At 46.6% G+C, this 14,223-nt stretch overlaps 1 protein-coding gene across 1 annotated transcript in view; it reads left to right on the top strand.

Annotated features, from left to right (window-relative positions):
* parp4 (poly (ADP-ribose) polymerase family, member 4) overlaps positions 1-13,012 on the top strand; it is a 43,629-nt gene extending 30,617 nt beyond the window's left edge. Inside the window, exons 19-33 of the mRNA XM_052521791.1 lie at positions 5,732-5,813; positions 5,900-6,037; positions 6,160-6,364; positions 6,545-6,615; positions 6,829-7,116; positions 7,258-7,428; positions 7,532-7,612; positions 7,809-7,889; positions 8,310-8,405; positions 8,507-8,953; positions 9,052-10,490; positions 10,608-10,704; positions 10,985-11,087; positions 11,801-11,942; positions 12,146-13,012. Coding sequence (XP_052377751.1) covers positions 5,732-5,813; positions 5,900-6,037; positions 6,160-6,364; positions 6,545-6,615; positions 6,829-7,116; positions 7,258-7,428; positions 7,532-7,612; positions 7,809-7,889; positions 8,310-8,405; positions 8,507-8,953; positions 9,052-10,490; positions 10,608-10,704; positions 10,985-11,087; positions 11,801-11,942; positions 12,146-12,344 — 3,640 coding nt within the window. The 3' untranslated portion in view covers positions 12,345-13,012. The remainder of the gene's footprint in view (positions 1-5,731; positions 5,814-5,899; positions 6,038-6,159; positions 6,365-6,544; positions 6,616-6,828; positions 7,117-7,257; positions 7,429-7,531; positions 7,613-7,808; positions 7,890-8,309; positions 8,406-8,506; positions 8,954-9,051; positions 10,491-10,607; positions 10,705-10,984; positions 11,088-11,800; positions 11,943-12,145) is intronic.
* The last annotated feature ends 1,211 nt before the right edge of the window (positions 13,013-14,223 follow it).

Here is a 14,223-nt window from a genome sequence, read left to right on the forward strand (position 1 = left end):
CCTGTAGTGTGTGTCTGTCTCTCTCCTCATACTGACCTGTAGTGTGTGTCTGTCTCTCTCCTCATACTGACCTATAGTGTGTGTCTATCTCTCTCTTCATACTGACCTGTAGTGTGTGTCTGTCTCTCTCCTCATACTGACCTGTAATGTGTGTCTGTCTCTCTCCTCATACTGACCTGTAGTGTGTGTCTGTCTCTCTCTTCATACTGACCTGTAGTGTGTGTCTGTCTCTCTCCTCATACTGACCTGTAGTGTGTGTCTGTGTCTCTCTCTTCATACTTACCTGTAGTGTGTGTCTGTCTCTCTCCTCATACTGACCTATAGTGTGTGTCTGTCTCTCTCTTCATACTGACCTGTAGTGTGTGTCTGTCTCTCTCCTCATACTGACCTGTAGTGTGTGTCTGTCTCTCTCTCTTCATACTGACCTGTAGTGTGTGTCTGTCTCTCTCCTCATACTGTCCTGTAGTGTGTGTCTGTCTCTCTCTTCATACTGACCTGTAGTGTGTGTCTGTCTCTCTCCTCATACTGACCTGTAGTGTGTGTCTGTCTCTCTCTTCATACTGACCTGTAGTGTGTGTCTGTCTCTCTCCTCATACTGACCTGTAGTGTGTGTCTGTCTCTCTCCTCATACTGTCCTGTAGTGTGTGTCTGTCTGTCTCTCTCCTCATACTGTCCTGTAGTGTGTGTCTGTCTCTCTCTCCTCATACTGACCTGTAGTGTGTGTCTGTCTCTCTCCTCATACTGACCTGTAGTGTGTGTCTGTCTCTCTCTCTTCATACTGACCTGTAGTGTGTGTCTGTGTCTCTCCTCATACTGACCTGTAGTGTGTGTCTGTCTCTCTCCTCATACTGACCTGTAGTGTGTGTCTGTCTCTCTCCTCATACTGACCTGTAGTGTGTGTCTGTCTCTCTCCTCATACTGACCTGTAGTGTGTGTCTGTCTCTCTCCTCATACTGACCTGTAGTGTGTGTCTGTCTCTCTCCTCATACTTTCCTGTAGTGTGTGTCTGTCTCTCTCTCCTCATACTGACCTGTAGTGTGTGTCTGTCTCTCTCTCCTCATACTGACCTGTAGTGTCTGTCTCTCTCCTCATACTGACCTGTAATGTGTGTCTGTCTCTCTCCTCATACTGACCTGTAGTGTGTGTCTGTCTCTCTCTTCATACTGACCTGTAGTGTGTGTCTGTCTCTCTCCTCATACTGACCTGTAGTGTGTGTCTGTCTCTCTCCTCATACTGACCTATAGTGTGTGTCTATCTCTCTCTTCATACTGACCTGTAGTGTGTGTCTGTCTCTCTCCTCATACTGACCTGTAATGTGTGTCTGTCTCTCTCCTCATACTGACCTGTAGTGTGTGTCTGTCTCTCTCTTCATACTGACCTGTAGTGTGTGTCTGTCTCTCTCCTCATACTGACCTGTAGTGTGTGTCTGTGTCTCTCTCTTCATACTTACCTGTAGTGTGTGTCTGTCTCTCTCCTCATACTGACCTATAGTGTGTGTCTGTCTCTCTCCTCATACTGACCTGTAGTGTCTGTCTCTCTCCTCATACTGACCTGTAGTGTCTGTCTCTCTCCTCATACTGACCTGTAATGTGTGTCTGTCTCTCTCCTCATACTGACCTATAGTGTGTGTCTGTCTCTCTCCTCATACTGACCTGTAGTGTGTGTCTGTCTCTCTCCTCATACTGACCTGTAGTGTCTGTCTCTCTCCTCATACTGACCTGTAATGTGTGTCTGTCTCTCTCCTCATACTGACCTGTAGTGTGTGTCTGTCTCTCTCTTCATACTGACCTGTAGTGTGTGTCTGTCTCTCTCCTCATACTGACCTGTAGTGTGTGTCTGTGTCTCTCTCTTCATACTTACCTGTAGTGTGTGTCTGTCTCTCTCCTCATACTGACCTATAGTGTGTGTCTGTCTCTCTCTTCATACTGACCTGTAGTGTGTGTCTGTCTCTCTCCTCATACTGACCTGTAGTGTGTGTCTGTCTCTCTCTCTTCATACTGACCTGTAGTGTGTGTCTGTCTCTCTCCTCATACTGTCCTGTAGTGTGTGTCTGTCTCTCTCTTCATACTGACCTGTAGTGTGTGTCTGTCTCTCTCCTCATACTGACCTGTAGTGTGTGTCTGTCTCTCTCTCTTCATACTGACCTGTAGTGTGTGTCTGTCTCTCTCCTCATACTGACCTGTAGTGTGTGTCTGTCTCTCTCCTCATACTGTCCTGTAGTGTGTGTCTGTCTGTCTCTCTCCTCATACTGTCCTGTAGTGTGTGTCTGTCTCTCTCTCCTCATACTGACCTGTAGTGTGTGTCTGTCTCTCTCCTCATACTGACCTGTAGTGTGTGTCTGTCTCTCTCTCTTCATACTGACCTGTAGTGTGTGTCTGTGTCTCTCCTCATACTGACCTGTAGTGTGTGTCTGTCTCTCTCCTCATACTGACCTGTAGTGTGTGTCTGTCTCTCTCCTCATACTGACCTGTAGTGTGTGTCTGTCTCTCTCCTCATACTGTCCTGTAGTGTGTGTCTGTCTCTCTCTCCTCATACTGACCTGTAGTGTGTGTCTGTCTCTCTCCTCATACTGACCTGTAGTGTGTGTCTCTCTCCTCATACTGTCCTGTAGTGTGTGTCTGTCTCTCTCTCCTCATACTGACCTGTAGTGTGTGTCTGTCTCTCTCCTCATACTGACCTGTAGTGTCTGTCTCTCTCCTCATACTGACCTGTAATGTGTGTCTGTCTCTCTCCTCATACTGACCTGTAGTGTGTGTCTGTCTCTCTCTTCATACTGACCTGTAGTGTGTGTCTGTCTCTCTCCTCATACTGACCTGTAGTGTGTGTCTGTGTCTCTCTCTTCATACTTACCTGTAGTGTGTGTCTGTCTCTCTCCTCATACTGACCTATAGTGTGTGTCTGTCTCTCTCTTCATACTGACCTGTAGTGTGTGTCTGTCTCTCTCCTCATACTGACCTGTAGTGTGTGTCTGTCTCTCTCTCTTCATACTGACCTGTAGTGTGTGTCTGTCTCTCTCCTCATACTGACCTGTAGTGTGTGTCTGTCTCTCTCCTCATACTGTCCTGTAGTGTGTGTCTGTCTCTCTCTCTCATACTGACCTGTAGTGTGTGTCTGTCTCTCTCCTCATACTGACCTGTAGTGTGTGTCTGTCTCTCTCTCTCATACTGACCTGTAGTGTGTGTCTGTCTCTCTCCTCATACTGACCTGTAGTGTGTGTCTGTCTCTCTCCTCATACTGACCTGTAGTGTGTGTCTGTCTCTCTCCTCATACTGACCTGTAGTGTGTGTCTGTCTCTCTCCTCATACTGTCCTGTAGTGTGTGTCTGTCTCTCTCCCTCATACTGACCTGTAGTGTCTGTCTGTCTCTCCCTCATACTGACCTGTAGTGTGTGTCTGTCTCTCTCCTCATACTTTCCTGTAGTGTGTGTCTGTCTTTCTCCTCATACTGACCTGTAGTGTGTGTCTGTCTCTCTCCTCATACTGATCTGTAGTGTGTGTCTGTCTCTCTCCTCATACTTTCCTGTAGTGTGTGTCTGTCTCTCTCCTCATACTGTCCTGTAGTGTGTGTCTGTCTCTCTCTCCTCATACTGACCTGTAGTGTGTGTCTGTCTCTCTCCTCATACTGACCTGTAGTGTCTGTCTCTCTCCTCATACTTTCCTGTAGTGTGTGTCTGTCTCTCTCCTCATACTGATCTGTAGTGTGTGTCTGTCTCTCTCCTCATACTGACCTGTAGTGTGTGTCTGTCTCTCTCCTCATACTTTCCTGTAGTGTGTGTCTGTCTCTCTCTCTCATACTGACCTGTAGTGTGTGTCTGTCTCTCTCCTCATACTGACCTGTAGTGTGTGTCTGTCTCTCTCCTCATACTGACCTGTAGTGTGTGTCTGTCTCTCTCTCTTCATACTGACCTGTAGTGTGTGTCTGTCTCTCTCCTCATACTGACCTGTAGTGTGTGCCTGTCTCTCTCTTCATACTGACCTGTAGTGTGTGTCTGTCTCTCTCCTCATACTGACCTGTAGTGTGTGTCTGTCTCTCTCTCTTCATACTGACCTGTAGTGTGTGTCTGTCTCTCTCCTCATACTGACCTGTAGTGTGTGTCTGTCTCTCTCTCTTCATACTGACCTGTAGTGTCTGTCTCTCTCTCCTCATACTGACCTGTAGTGTCTGTCTCTCTCCTCATACTGACCTGTAGTGTGTGTCTGTCTCTCTCCTCATACTTTCCTGTAGTGTGTGTCTGTCTCTCTCCTCATACTGACCTGTAGTGTGTGTCTGTCTCTCTCCTCATACTGATCTGTAGTGTGTGTCTGTCTCTCTCCTCATACTGACCTGTAGTGTGTGTCTGTCTCTCTCCTCATACTTTCCTGTAGTGTGTGTCTGTCTCTCTCTCCTCATACTGTCCTGTAGTGTGTGTCTGTCTCTCTCTCCTCATACTGACCTGTAGTGTGTGTCTGTCTCTCTCCTCATACTGACCTGTAGTGTCTGTCTCTCTCCTCATACTTTCCTGTAGTGTGTGTCTGTCTCTCTCCTCATACTGATCTGTAGTGTGTGTCTGTCTCTCTCCTCATACTGACCTGTAGTGTGTGTCTGTCTCTCTCCTCATACTTTCCTGTAGTGTGTGTCTGTCTCTCTCTCCTCATACTGACCTGTAGTGTGTGTCTGTCTCTCTCCTCATACTGACCTGTAGTGTGTGTCTGTCTGTCTCTCTCTTCATACTGACCTGTAGTGTGTGTCTGTCTCTCTCCTCATACTGACCTGTAGTGTGTGTCTGTCTCTCTCTCTTCATACTGACCTGTAGTGTGTGTCTGTCTCTCTCCTCATACTGACCTGTAGTGTGTGTCTGTCTCTCTCTTCATACTGACCTGTAGTGTGTGTCTGTCTCTCTCCTCATACTGACCTGTAGTGTGTGTCTGTCTCTCTCTCTTCATACTGACCTGTAGTGTGTGTCTGTCTCTCTCCTCATACTGACCTGTAGTGTGTGTCTGTCTCTCTCCTCATACTGTCCTGTAGTGTGTGTCTGTCTCTCTCTCCTCATACTGACCTGTAGTGTGTGTCTGTCTCTCTCCTCATACTGACCTGTAGTGTGTGTCTGTCTCTCTCTCTTCATACTGACCTGTAGTGTGTGTCTGTGTCTCTCCTCATACTGACCTGTAGTGTGTGTCTGTCTCTCTCCTCATACTGACCTGTAGTGTGTGTCTGTCTCTCTCCTCATACTGACCTGTAGTGTGTGTCTGTCTCTCTCCTCATACTGACCTGTAGTGTGTGTCTGTCTCTCTCTCTTCATACTGACCTGTAGTGTGTGTCTGTCTCTCTCCTCATACTGACCTGTAGTGTGTGTCTGTCTCTCTCCTCATACTGTCCTGTAGTGTGTGTCTGTCTCTCTCCTCATACTGACCTGTAGTGTGTGTCTGTCTCTCTCTCTTCATACTGACCTGTAGTGTGTGTCTGTCTCTCTCTCTACTCCTGTAGTGTGTGTCTGTCTCTCTCTCTTCATACTGACCTGTAGTGTGTGTCTGTCTCTCTCCTCATACTGACCTGTAGTGTGTGTCTGTCTCTCTCCTCATACTGTCCTGTAGTGTGTGTCTGTCTCTCTCCTCATACTGACCTGTAGTGTGTGTCTGTCTCTCTCTCTTCATACTGACCTGTAGTGTGTGTCTGTCTCTCTCTCTTCATACTGACCTGTAGTGTGTGTCTCTCTCCTCATACTGACCTGTAGTGTGTGTCTGTCTCTCCTTAGGGAGTTCAGTCTGGATATGTCCATTGAGATGCCCAACGAGATCATCAACCTGCACTGTCTAACACACAAAGTCAAGATCAAGGTAACACAGCAGACCGAGCAATGTATGTGCATGCTTCCCTGTGTGTGCGTGTTTGTAACATGGTGTGTGTGTTGTGTTAACCCCAGAGGACCGACTGTAAGGCGGTGGTGAGGACATGTCCAGGTGAGACTCTGGGTCCAGATGGGTTCCTGGTCTGCTTCAGTCTGGCTCAGATCCACCTACCCAGGATGTGGGTGGAGAAACACCCAGATAAAGACAGCCAGGTCAGTATTTCTCCTTCTGTCTCTCTTAAATACGGCCTGGTCTGTATCCCTTTCTCTCTCCATCTTTCCTTCCTTCTTTCTGTCTAATCATATCCATCTCTTTACGTTTCTCCCCCTTCCAGGCCTGTATGCTGGTATTTTACCCAGACTTTGAGCCCTGCCCCACCTCCAGCCCCATGTCCGGCTCCAGTGAGGTGATCCTGCTGTTGGACTCGTCTGAGTCCATGAGAGGAGAAGCTCTCCAGAACGCCAGGAGAATCGCCCTGCAGCTTCTGAATACCCTGGACCACCACAGCATTCGAGTCAATGTCATCTCCTTTGGCTCAGGTGGGCTCCCATTCAAACAGTCTCCAAACTGAGCTAAATCAACTTCATGTATCATGTCGTTTGCATTCGCTTTGTTAGTGGGGGATTTTTGTTGTTGCTTACTTCAGACTGATGAGTTAGACAGTAAGACACTAACTTTTCCCCCATACTCATCTGTCTGACTGTGGTTTTGTCTCATAGACCAGAAGGATGCTTTTCTCTCTGCCAACCCTCTAGTCGAGGCCCTCCAACCAGCCAAGAAGTTCATCATGGTGAGTGCTGACAGACAGGCCCAGGGGCCAATCACAATCTTTTATCATTAGTCTCTAGAATATTAGGCAAACATACATTTTTTGAGCATATACAAAGCTCACTCAGAATATTTTAATGGAATATTCACAATCATTGGAGTATTATGTGCATGTAAATGTTGTCCTTGATCAAATTCTCATTTTCTGAATGATCCTTTCCCCTGTTGTTGTTAGTCCTCCTCACCTGTTGGGGGCAACACTGAGCTGTGGAGGCCCCTGCGCAGCCTGAGTCTGTTGCCTCCGTCGCAGGGCGTAAGGAACCTGCTGCTGCTATCAGACGGTCACGTCCAGAACCAAGCCCTGACCCTGCAGCTGGTCAGACAGCATGCCCAGCACAGCCGCCTCTTCACCTGCGGCCTCAGCCCAACAGCGAATCGGCACATGTTGCGGGCCCTGGCCCAGGCAGGGGGAGGGGCCTATGAGTTCTTTGACACAAAGACAAAGCACACCTGGCAAGAGAAGGTACCAGCACACTTTTACAGCGACCTCTCCTATGTCTTTAGATGTCTGTATATTATCTTTGGTTCCAACACAACCACATACCATGTGGTCAACTTGGGCGAACTATCCCTTTAAACAGATGTTTTTCTGTGTGTATCTCAGGTGGCGTGCCAGGTGAAGCGCATCGTGTCTCCAGGCTGCAGCTCTGTGTCTGTGAAGTGGCAGCAGTTTAACCCCTCAGCTCCCCCCCCTGTTCAGGCGCCCTCTCAGCTCCACGCACTCTTCACTGACTGCCACACCCTGGTCTACGGCTTCGTGCCACACTGTACACAGGTATACTGTCACAGAGGCGTGTTTGTGTGTGCGTGCGTGAACATGACATGCCCAGATCACAAAGCCCTGTGAGACTAACTTGTCCATGTGTCGGGTTCCGTAGGCCACTCTTCTTGGAGACCTGAGTGGTCAGAACATTGAGACAATGGTGTCCACCACTGAGCTACAGAAAACCAGGGGCACGGTGAGATCACCACACTCACATCACCTTACTGTTTATACTGTCTCAGTCACACCTATAATGTGTGTGTGTGTGTGTGTGTGTGTGTGTGTGTGTGTGTGTGTGTGTGTGTGTGTGTGTGTGTGTGTGTGTGTGTGTGTGTGTGTGTGTGTGTGTGTGTGTGTGTGTGTGTGTGTGTACGCACGCACATGTGTTTCAGTTCCTTCATAAGCTCACAGCGAGGGCCGTTATCAGAGACTATGAGGATGGCAGTCTTCACACCAACGAGGCTGAACATGAGGTGTGTGTGAACATTAGATTGTGAATGGAGTAGTGTTGTCACAACCTGTATCACTATACTACAACACCAGATTTTTCTTACCAAAAAAGAAAACACAAAGCAGGCTAATGGTCCTTTAAACACCTGCTTTGTGTAAAATATTGTGTGCTATAGCTTGGAAAAGAAATGTGACTCTGGGTGACAACATAAGGCTGTTTTTGACCAACATTAGGAGTGTTTTCCTCTGGAAATTAAGGCTGCTTCATGTTTTGTTTCCCTTCCTTCCTTCCTTCCTTCCTTCCTTCCTTCCTTCCTTCCTTCCTTCCTTCCTAGTATTGCGGTACTGGTGTCATGACAAGCCTAGTATGGAGTGTGTACACTGTACCTATTCTGTGTGTATGGAAAGTTTTTGTTTTATATATATAGTATCAATTCTCTCAGGGGAAGAAATCAGTGATGAAGTCCTTCATCATTGAGCTGAGCAAAGAGTTCTCCATCCTGTCTCAGTTCACCAGCTTTGTTGCCATCGAGGAGAGGGTACGTCTGCCAAACGCTAGTGTGTGTGCGCACACACATCGACAATACTTCAATACAAATGTAGAAAAATACAATGTTCTGATGTGTTCTTTCTCTCCCAGAACTCAGAGCAGCCTGACGTGGGCTTCACAGATGTTCCCAAACTGATCTCAGACGAGGACGTCGACTTCTTACCTTACCTTAGCTGGCAGCAGGAGGAATATGAGGGAGATGGGATGGACTCAATGTCAAACTTGCTGATTGGTGGGCCAGGGCATGTTTCATGCAGAAATATCTGTCTAGAGGAGAGGGGGATGGGGGAGGAGCATGAATCGATGGTTCAACTCCAGATGGATGACGAATCATGGGAAGGATCTGTGAACTTACATTCCAAATTTCTCAATCAGAGGGCTACGGATGAGGTGCCTCTTGGTAGGAGACTTAATTCCTCTTACTTCATGGGCTCTATGGTCTCAGCCAGCCCAGTGACCTTGTCCGCTGCTACCGAACCTCTGGATATGATTCAAGGAGCTGTGACGGAAGAAGAGATGGGGTGCTTTGATGACATGGTAGTGATCTGCTTCTTTCTTGCTGTTAACTATAAAGAAAAATTATTCCTGTCAATTCATAGTTTAATCACTGAACTGTTCTTGTCTTTGTTTTACAGGACTTTGATTTACAGGAATCTGAACAATGCCTTTGTGGCTCAGTAATCATGCATAGTGAGGCTCTGTCCTCTTCTTCCCCTCCAACTCTCCACACGCTTTCAGGCAGCCAATGCATACCAGGCACCCCATACCTTACTACCAGTATGGTGCCTATGGCTATAAAGACTGATTTCATCCCTGAGCTGTCTGAGACCTTCTACTGTCTCCCAAAGATAATGAAGCGTGCAAAGAGTATAAAGGGAGACTTTAGACGGGCGGACAGACACAGGAAGGTTTGTGACGGTCCGGCATTTAACCCTGTAGAGACACAGAAGAAGTCTCTCTCTGTTGCTGATGTGCCTCGTCCTCCTCCCTCTGTTCATCATCTTCAGATCAAGTCTTGCGTTGTTGCTGATGCTCTTCCTCCTCCACCCCCTGCTTCTGTCCTCTGTTCTCCTGGTCCTCCTCCATTTCGACCTCAGTCTTTCTCTGCCGCAGTTTCAGATTCTCTTCCTCCTCCTCCACCCCCTGCTCCTGTCCTCTGTTCTCCTTGTCCTCCTCCATTTCGACCTCAGTCTTTCTCTGCTGCAGTTTCAGATTCTCTTCCTCCTCCTCCACCCCCTGCTCCTGTCCTCTGTTCTCCTTGTCCTCCTCCATTTCGACCTCAGTCTTTCTCTGCCGCAGTTTCAGATTCTCTTCCTCCTCCTCCACCCCCTGCTTCTGTCCTCAGTTCTCCTGTTCCTCCTCCATTTCGACCTCAGTCTTTCTCTGCCGGAGGTTCAGGTTCTCTTCCTCCTCCCTCTGCTCTTGTCTCCAATGAGTTTCGAGCGATTAGATACGAGATGGGAGTTCATGCCAGACCTGGAGTTGGGGCTATCTCCCATACTGCAACTTTCCCGAAACTGCGAGCCAGTGGGGACCTGCTACTTTCCAAACCTCGAGAGCCCTATCCTGTGGAACTGTCGTCAATGTGTGAGACTAGCAAAATGTGGACCTTGGATAATAGCTTATCCGATGATAAGATTTGTGAACTAGTGGAAATGGACCACTGGCAACCTTCTGTTGTCCCTGCCTCTGTGCCCCCATCAGGGTTTGGTTTCGGGGGCGGAAGGGCAGGTTCTCAAAGCAGACAACCTCACAGCTCTTTGTTTGGGGCCACAGCCAGTGCATGTTACATTCCAGGTTTATATGAGGCTTCTTCAGCAGGCGGACCACCTCTTGGAGGCTCAGCCAGATCAATGGGGTTAAGTTTTGAGGCACCACTTACTGGCGGACACCTCAGCTCCCTTTCACCTACCACTCATGGCGCCTATCTGACCCAATCTTTAGGGGCCTTAGTTGGATCCACTCAGTTTGGTAGCTCTCTCAGTACACTACAACAACATAATGTACTACCACAAGCACAAAAACCTCTGGATATGAAAAAAAACGTACAAAAACTTGTCGGAGACAGTGAAAGGTATGTGTCAGCGTCCGTTCGTCCGTCACTTTGTCTGTCTGTGTGTGACCTCTATTGGAGACATGTATTGTTATGTGTAGCTCTGTGGTATCCTAATGAGGTAGGTTTTGATTTCAGGAGGGGAGGTCTTGAATTCAGGAAGAGAGGTCTTGAATTCAGGAAGAATACTCTTGATGTAGTAAAATGGACAGAGATTTTTGCCCTCCAGCACTCGGTAAGTACAGTAAACGTTCCCTTTTCTAAAGGCCCGTCTCATCTGCATAGAAAATACTATTATTGATAGGACATATGAACTAATCATATCTCTGTATATACATTATATTGTTTATTGATAGTGCAGGAGCATGGATTGAATTCAGAAACAGATTTTCCAGATACTCAAAGCATTGTATGGGGAACTCACTTCATCGATACCAATGTGTGGCACCATTTGCCAATGAGCAATGGGAACCATTTTGTGCTAAAAGGCTAATAACATGTTTTTTTTGTTCCAGGAAGGTTACTGGGAGTGCTCTGCCAGCCTGGGCTACCTCCTCGGTGTGGATGTGGACTACTTTGCAAATGTCTTCCTGAAGAATAGAGGCATCAGCTCTCTAGGTAGGCTACACTACAGACTGATACTAGAGATTTGTTTGTCTGGGAGTCTATGAACATTCAGTTTGGGCTGTTTTTGAGCAGTAAGAAAAATGACAAAAATATTGTGTGCACGTGTCATCCAGGCACTACAGAGGGTAGTGCGTACGGCCCAGTATATCACTGGGGCCAAACTTCCTGCCATCCAGGACCTATATACTAGGCGATGTAAGACGAAGGCACAAAAAATTGTCAAAGACTCCAGTCACCTAAGTCATAGACTGTTCTCTCTGCTACCACGTGGCAAGCAGTACCAGAGCACCAAGTCTAGGTCCAAAAGGCTCCTTAACAGCTTCTACTCCCAAGCCATAAGACTGCTGAACAATTCATCAAATGGCCACTCAAACTGTTTACTTTGACCCCCCCTCCACCCTTTGTTTTTACACTGCTGCTATTCACCGTTTATTATCTATCCATATTCACTTTACCCCTACCTACATTTACAAATGACTCAACTAACCTGTCTCCTGCCCATTGACTCGTTACCGGTACCCCCTCTATATACAATATAGCCTCATTTTATTGTTACTTTAAAAATAAAAACACTTTTGTTATTTTAGTAAATATTTATAACTGTATTGTTGTTGAAGGGCTTGTTAGTAAGCATTTCACGGTAAGGTCTACACTTGTTGTATTCAGCGCATTTGACAAATAAAAATGGATTTGATGTGTGTCAGGTGTGAGGGCCCATGCTGACATCCTGAGGCTGGTGGCCAGTCTGCTGGTGCTGCAGCTGATGAGGGTGAGGAGGCTAGATGAGGGGAAGCTGCTGCTCAGCCTGTTCCGTCTGGACCTGGACCACTCTCCTCCTCAGCCCAGGTACAGTGGGTCTCCTCACTCTGCTCCACTATATAACACCCCAAGCACTCTGTTCTATCTACCAGGTTTGAGGGCAGTTCAGTTCATGTGTCTGTGTTTCTCTTGGGATAAGGGTATATATGTTTTGTTTTTGTTTGGTGCATTTCTTGATGCGTGTGTGTGCGCGCATGCACTAAATATGGTTACTGTGTGTGTTCCCCCAGGTGTGAGCGCTGGGAGGCGGTGAGGAGGGCGGTGGACTGGGTGTGTTGGGCAGACAGGGAGTACCCGTGTGTGTGCAGCAGGCTGGAGTTTGGCTGGGACTGGGAGTCGTCCACGCGGCAGCTCCTTGGCATCGACCCCCCGCACCCCCTCTCTCCCCTCATCCTCCTCGGGACCACAGGGGGAGTGAGGGCCCAATGACCTCCAGAAGGATAAAGGTGTATGACCAGTATATACATCTGCAGCTATCATTTACATCATTGCTTTTACTATTTCACTTATTACGAGGTTAAGGTACTATGCTATACTGATAACCTCTTCAGTGATCAAATCAGTTTTGTAATTACAAATCTTTGCATTTAAAGGTGTGATTTTATGTTTTCTCAAAATACAACAGCAATCATTTCTAAAAATGTATTGATACTCCTCAATCTATGGCCATGTTCTATATCCATGCAGCTGTCATTGTGTGATTTCAGACCTTGCTCCAATGTTCTTTCTGTTTTCTTTGTCTGACTGAAATAATCCTCTGATGGATAAGCAGAACAGCAGGGTAATGTGGTCACGGTATTGGTCACTCGGGTTCCTATTCGATCCTTTACACACACACCTTAAAGCCTTTCTAAAAGAATGGTTTGATTTAAAGTGTCTGTTTCACAATATATAAACATAGTCAGCTTGAATCTGTGTGTGTTACAGCACGAAAGTCAAATCCAAAAGAATCTGACTCGCTAGTGTTGTGTTCACCACAAGGTGTCCCTATAAGAAAGGTCAAGGTTAATGACTATTAATAAAGATGTAAATCAATGCATACTGGGAGAAGAATGAGATGGATGCCTACGCCATACAGTAAAATCACATTCATCTTACCTTTCAGCCTGGACTCTATTACTGAGTAAGGTCTTCAGTTACTACATACAGTACTACACAACAGATAGCTGGTTGAGTAAGACCCTCTGTGTTCTGGATCCACTAGCTGCTGAAACTCCATAACTTTAATATTCTGACAACAACAACAAAAAATCGGAGTTAGCTTGCCATGATTCCACAACATCCATATCACTGTCAGTCCCCCTTCCTGTTGTCTCTTCTGACCCCTGATGACCTGAAGATGTCAGAGGAAGATCCCCTTGGCCTTCTCTACAGCTATTTTGTCCAGTTTTGTCTTCAAATGATTGTTCACTTCTTTTGACAGAATTTCCTCGTACAACCTTTGGGTAATATGGTTGACCAACTTGGCCACACTTGTTTCTGCTATTGAGACAGGTGCATGAACACACAGTGCCAGAAAATAAGGCCCCCACCAACCAGAGGCACGCCAATGACCAGGGAAAGAAAGTAGATGGTCATATATTTGTCAGTGGAAAGATCAGATCCAAACAATAAAGCCACTTTTCATCCATCCCTGGGCAGTCTAAATATTTACATCATCTAACCAGGGGCAGCAGGTAGCCTAGTGGTTAGAGCGTTAGGCCAGTAACTGAAAGGTTGCTGGAACGAATCCCTGAGCTGCCACGGTAAAAATCTGTCGTTATGCCCCTGAGCAAGGCAGTTAAGGCAGCCCCCCACATCTCTCTGATTCAGAGGGGTTGGGTTAAATGCGGATTTAAAAAATAGGTATTAGACACATTCACATGTGGGATATATTAGCATTAAGGCATCTTCAGATGTTCCAGTCCTCACCTGAACGAACATAAGTAATAGCTGCTTGTTTGTAGAAAAGGCTACTTCTTCAGATGTTCTAGAGTTTTCACCTGAATGAACATCACAGGCAAAATCCTAGGCTGTGTCACGCACTGGAGGGGGCATTGTTAATTAGCACACATGCTTCACAAGTTTAAAAAAAATCTATAATATGGCCTTTAAATATGTACTTTATTGATGTATCTAAATTGTGATACATTTGTCAGTTACCATTGAACATTTGACCAGCATTTAGCCTTTTTGCATTATAAAAAAACAACATTCTGAACATAATATAAATTGTCACAACTGAGTCCGTCTTGTATTCAGTGATGACAAGTCTCTCTTCAGAGGTCAGGTTTGTTCTACTGGGAAGTCCCACATGTTTGCGGTGGTT

Source organism: Oncorhynchus keta, chromosome 7 (assembly GCF_023373465.1).
Source record: "Oncorhynchus keta strain PuntledgeMale-10-30-2019 chromosome 7, Oket_V2, whole genome shotgun sequence".
Classification (NCBI taxonomy): domain Eukaryota; kingdom Metazoa; phylum Chordata; class Actinopteri; order Salmoniformes; family Salmonidae; genus Oncorhynchus; species Oncorhynchus keta.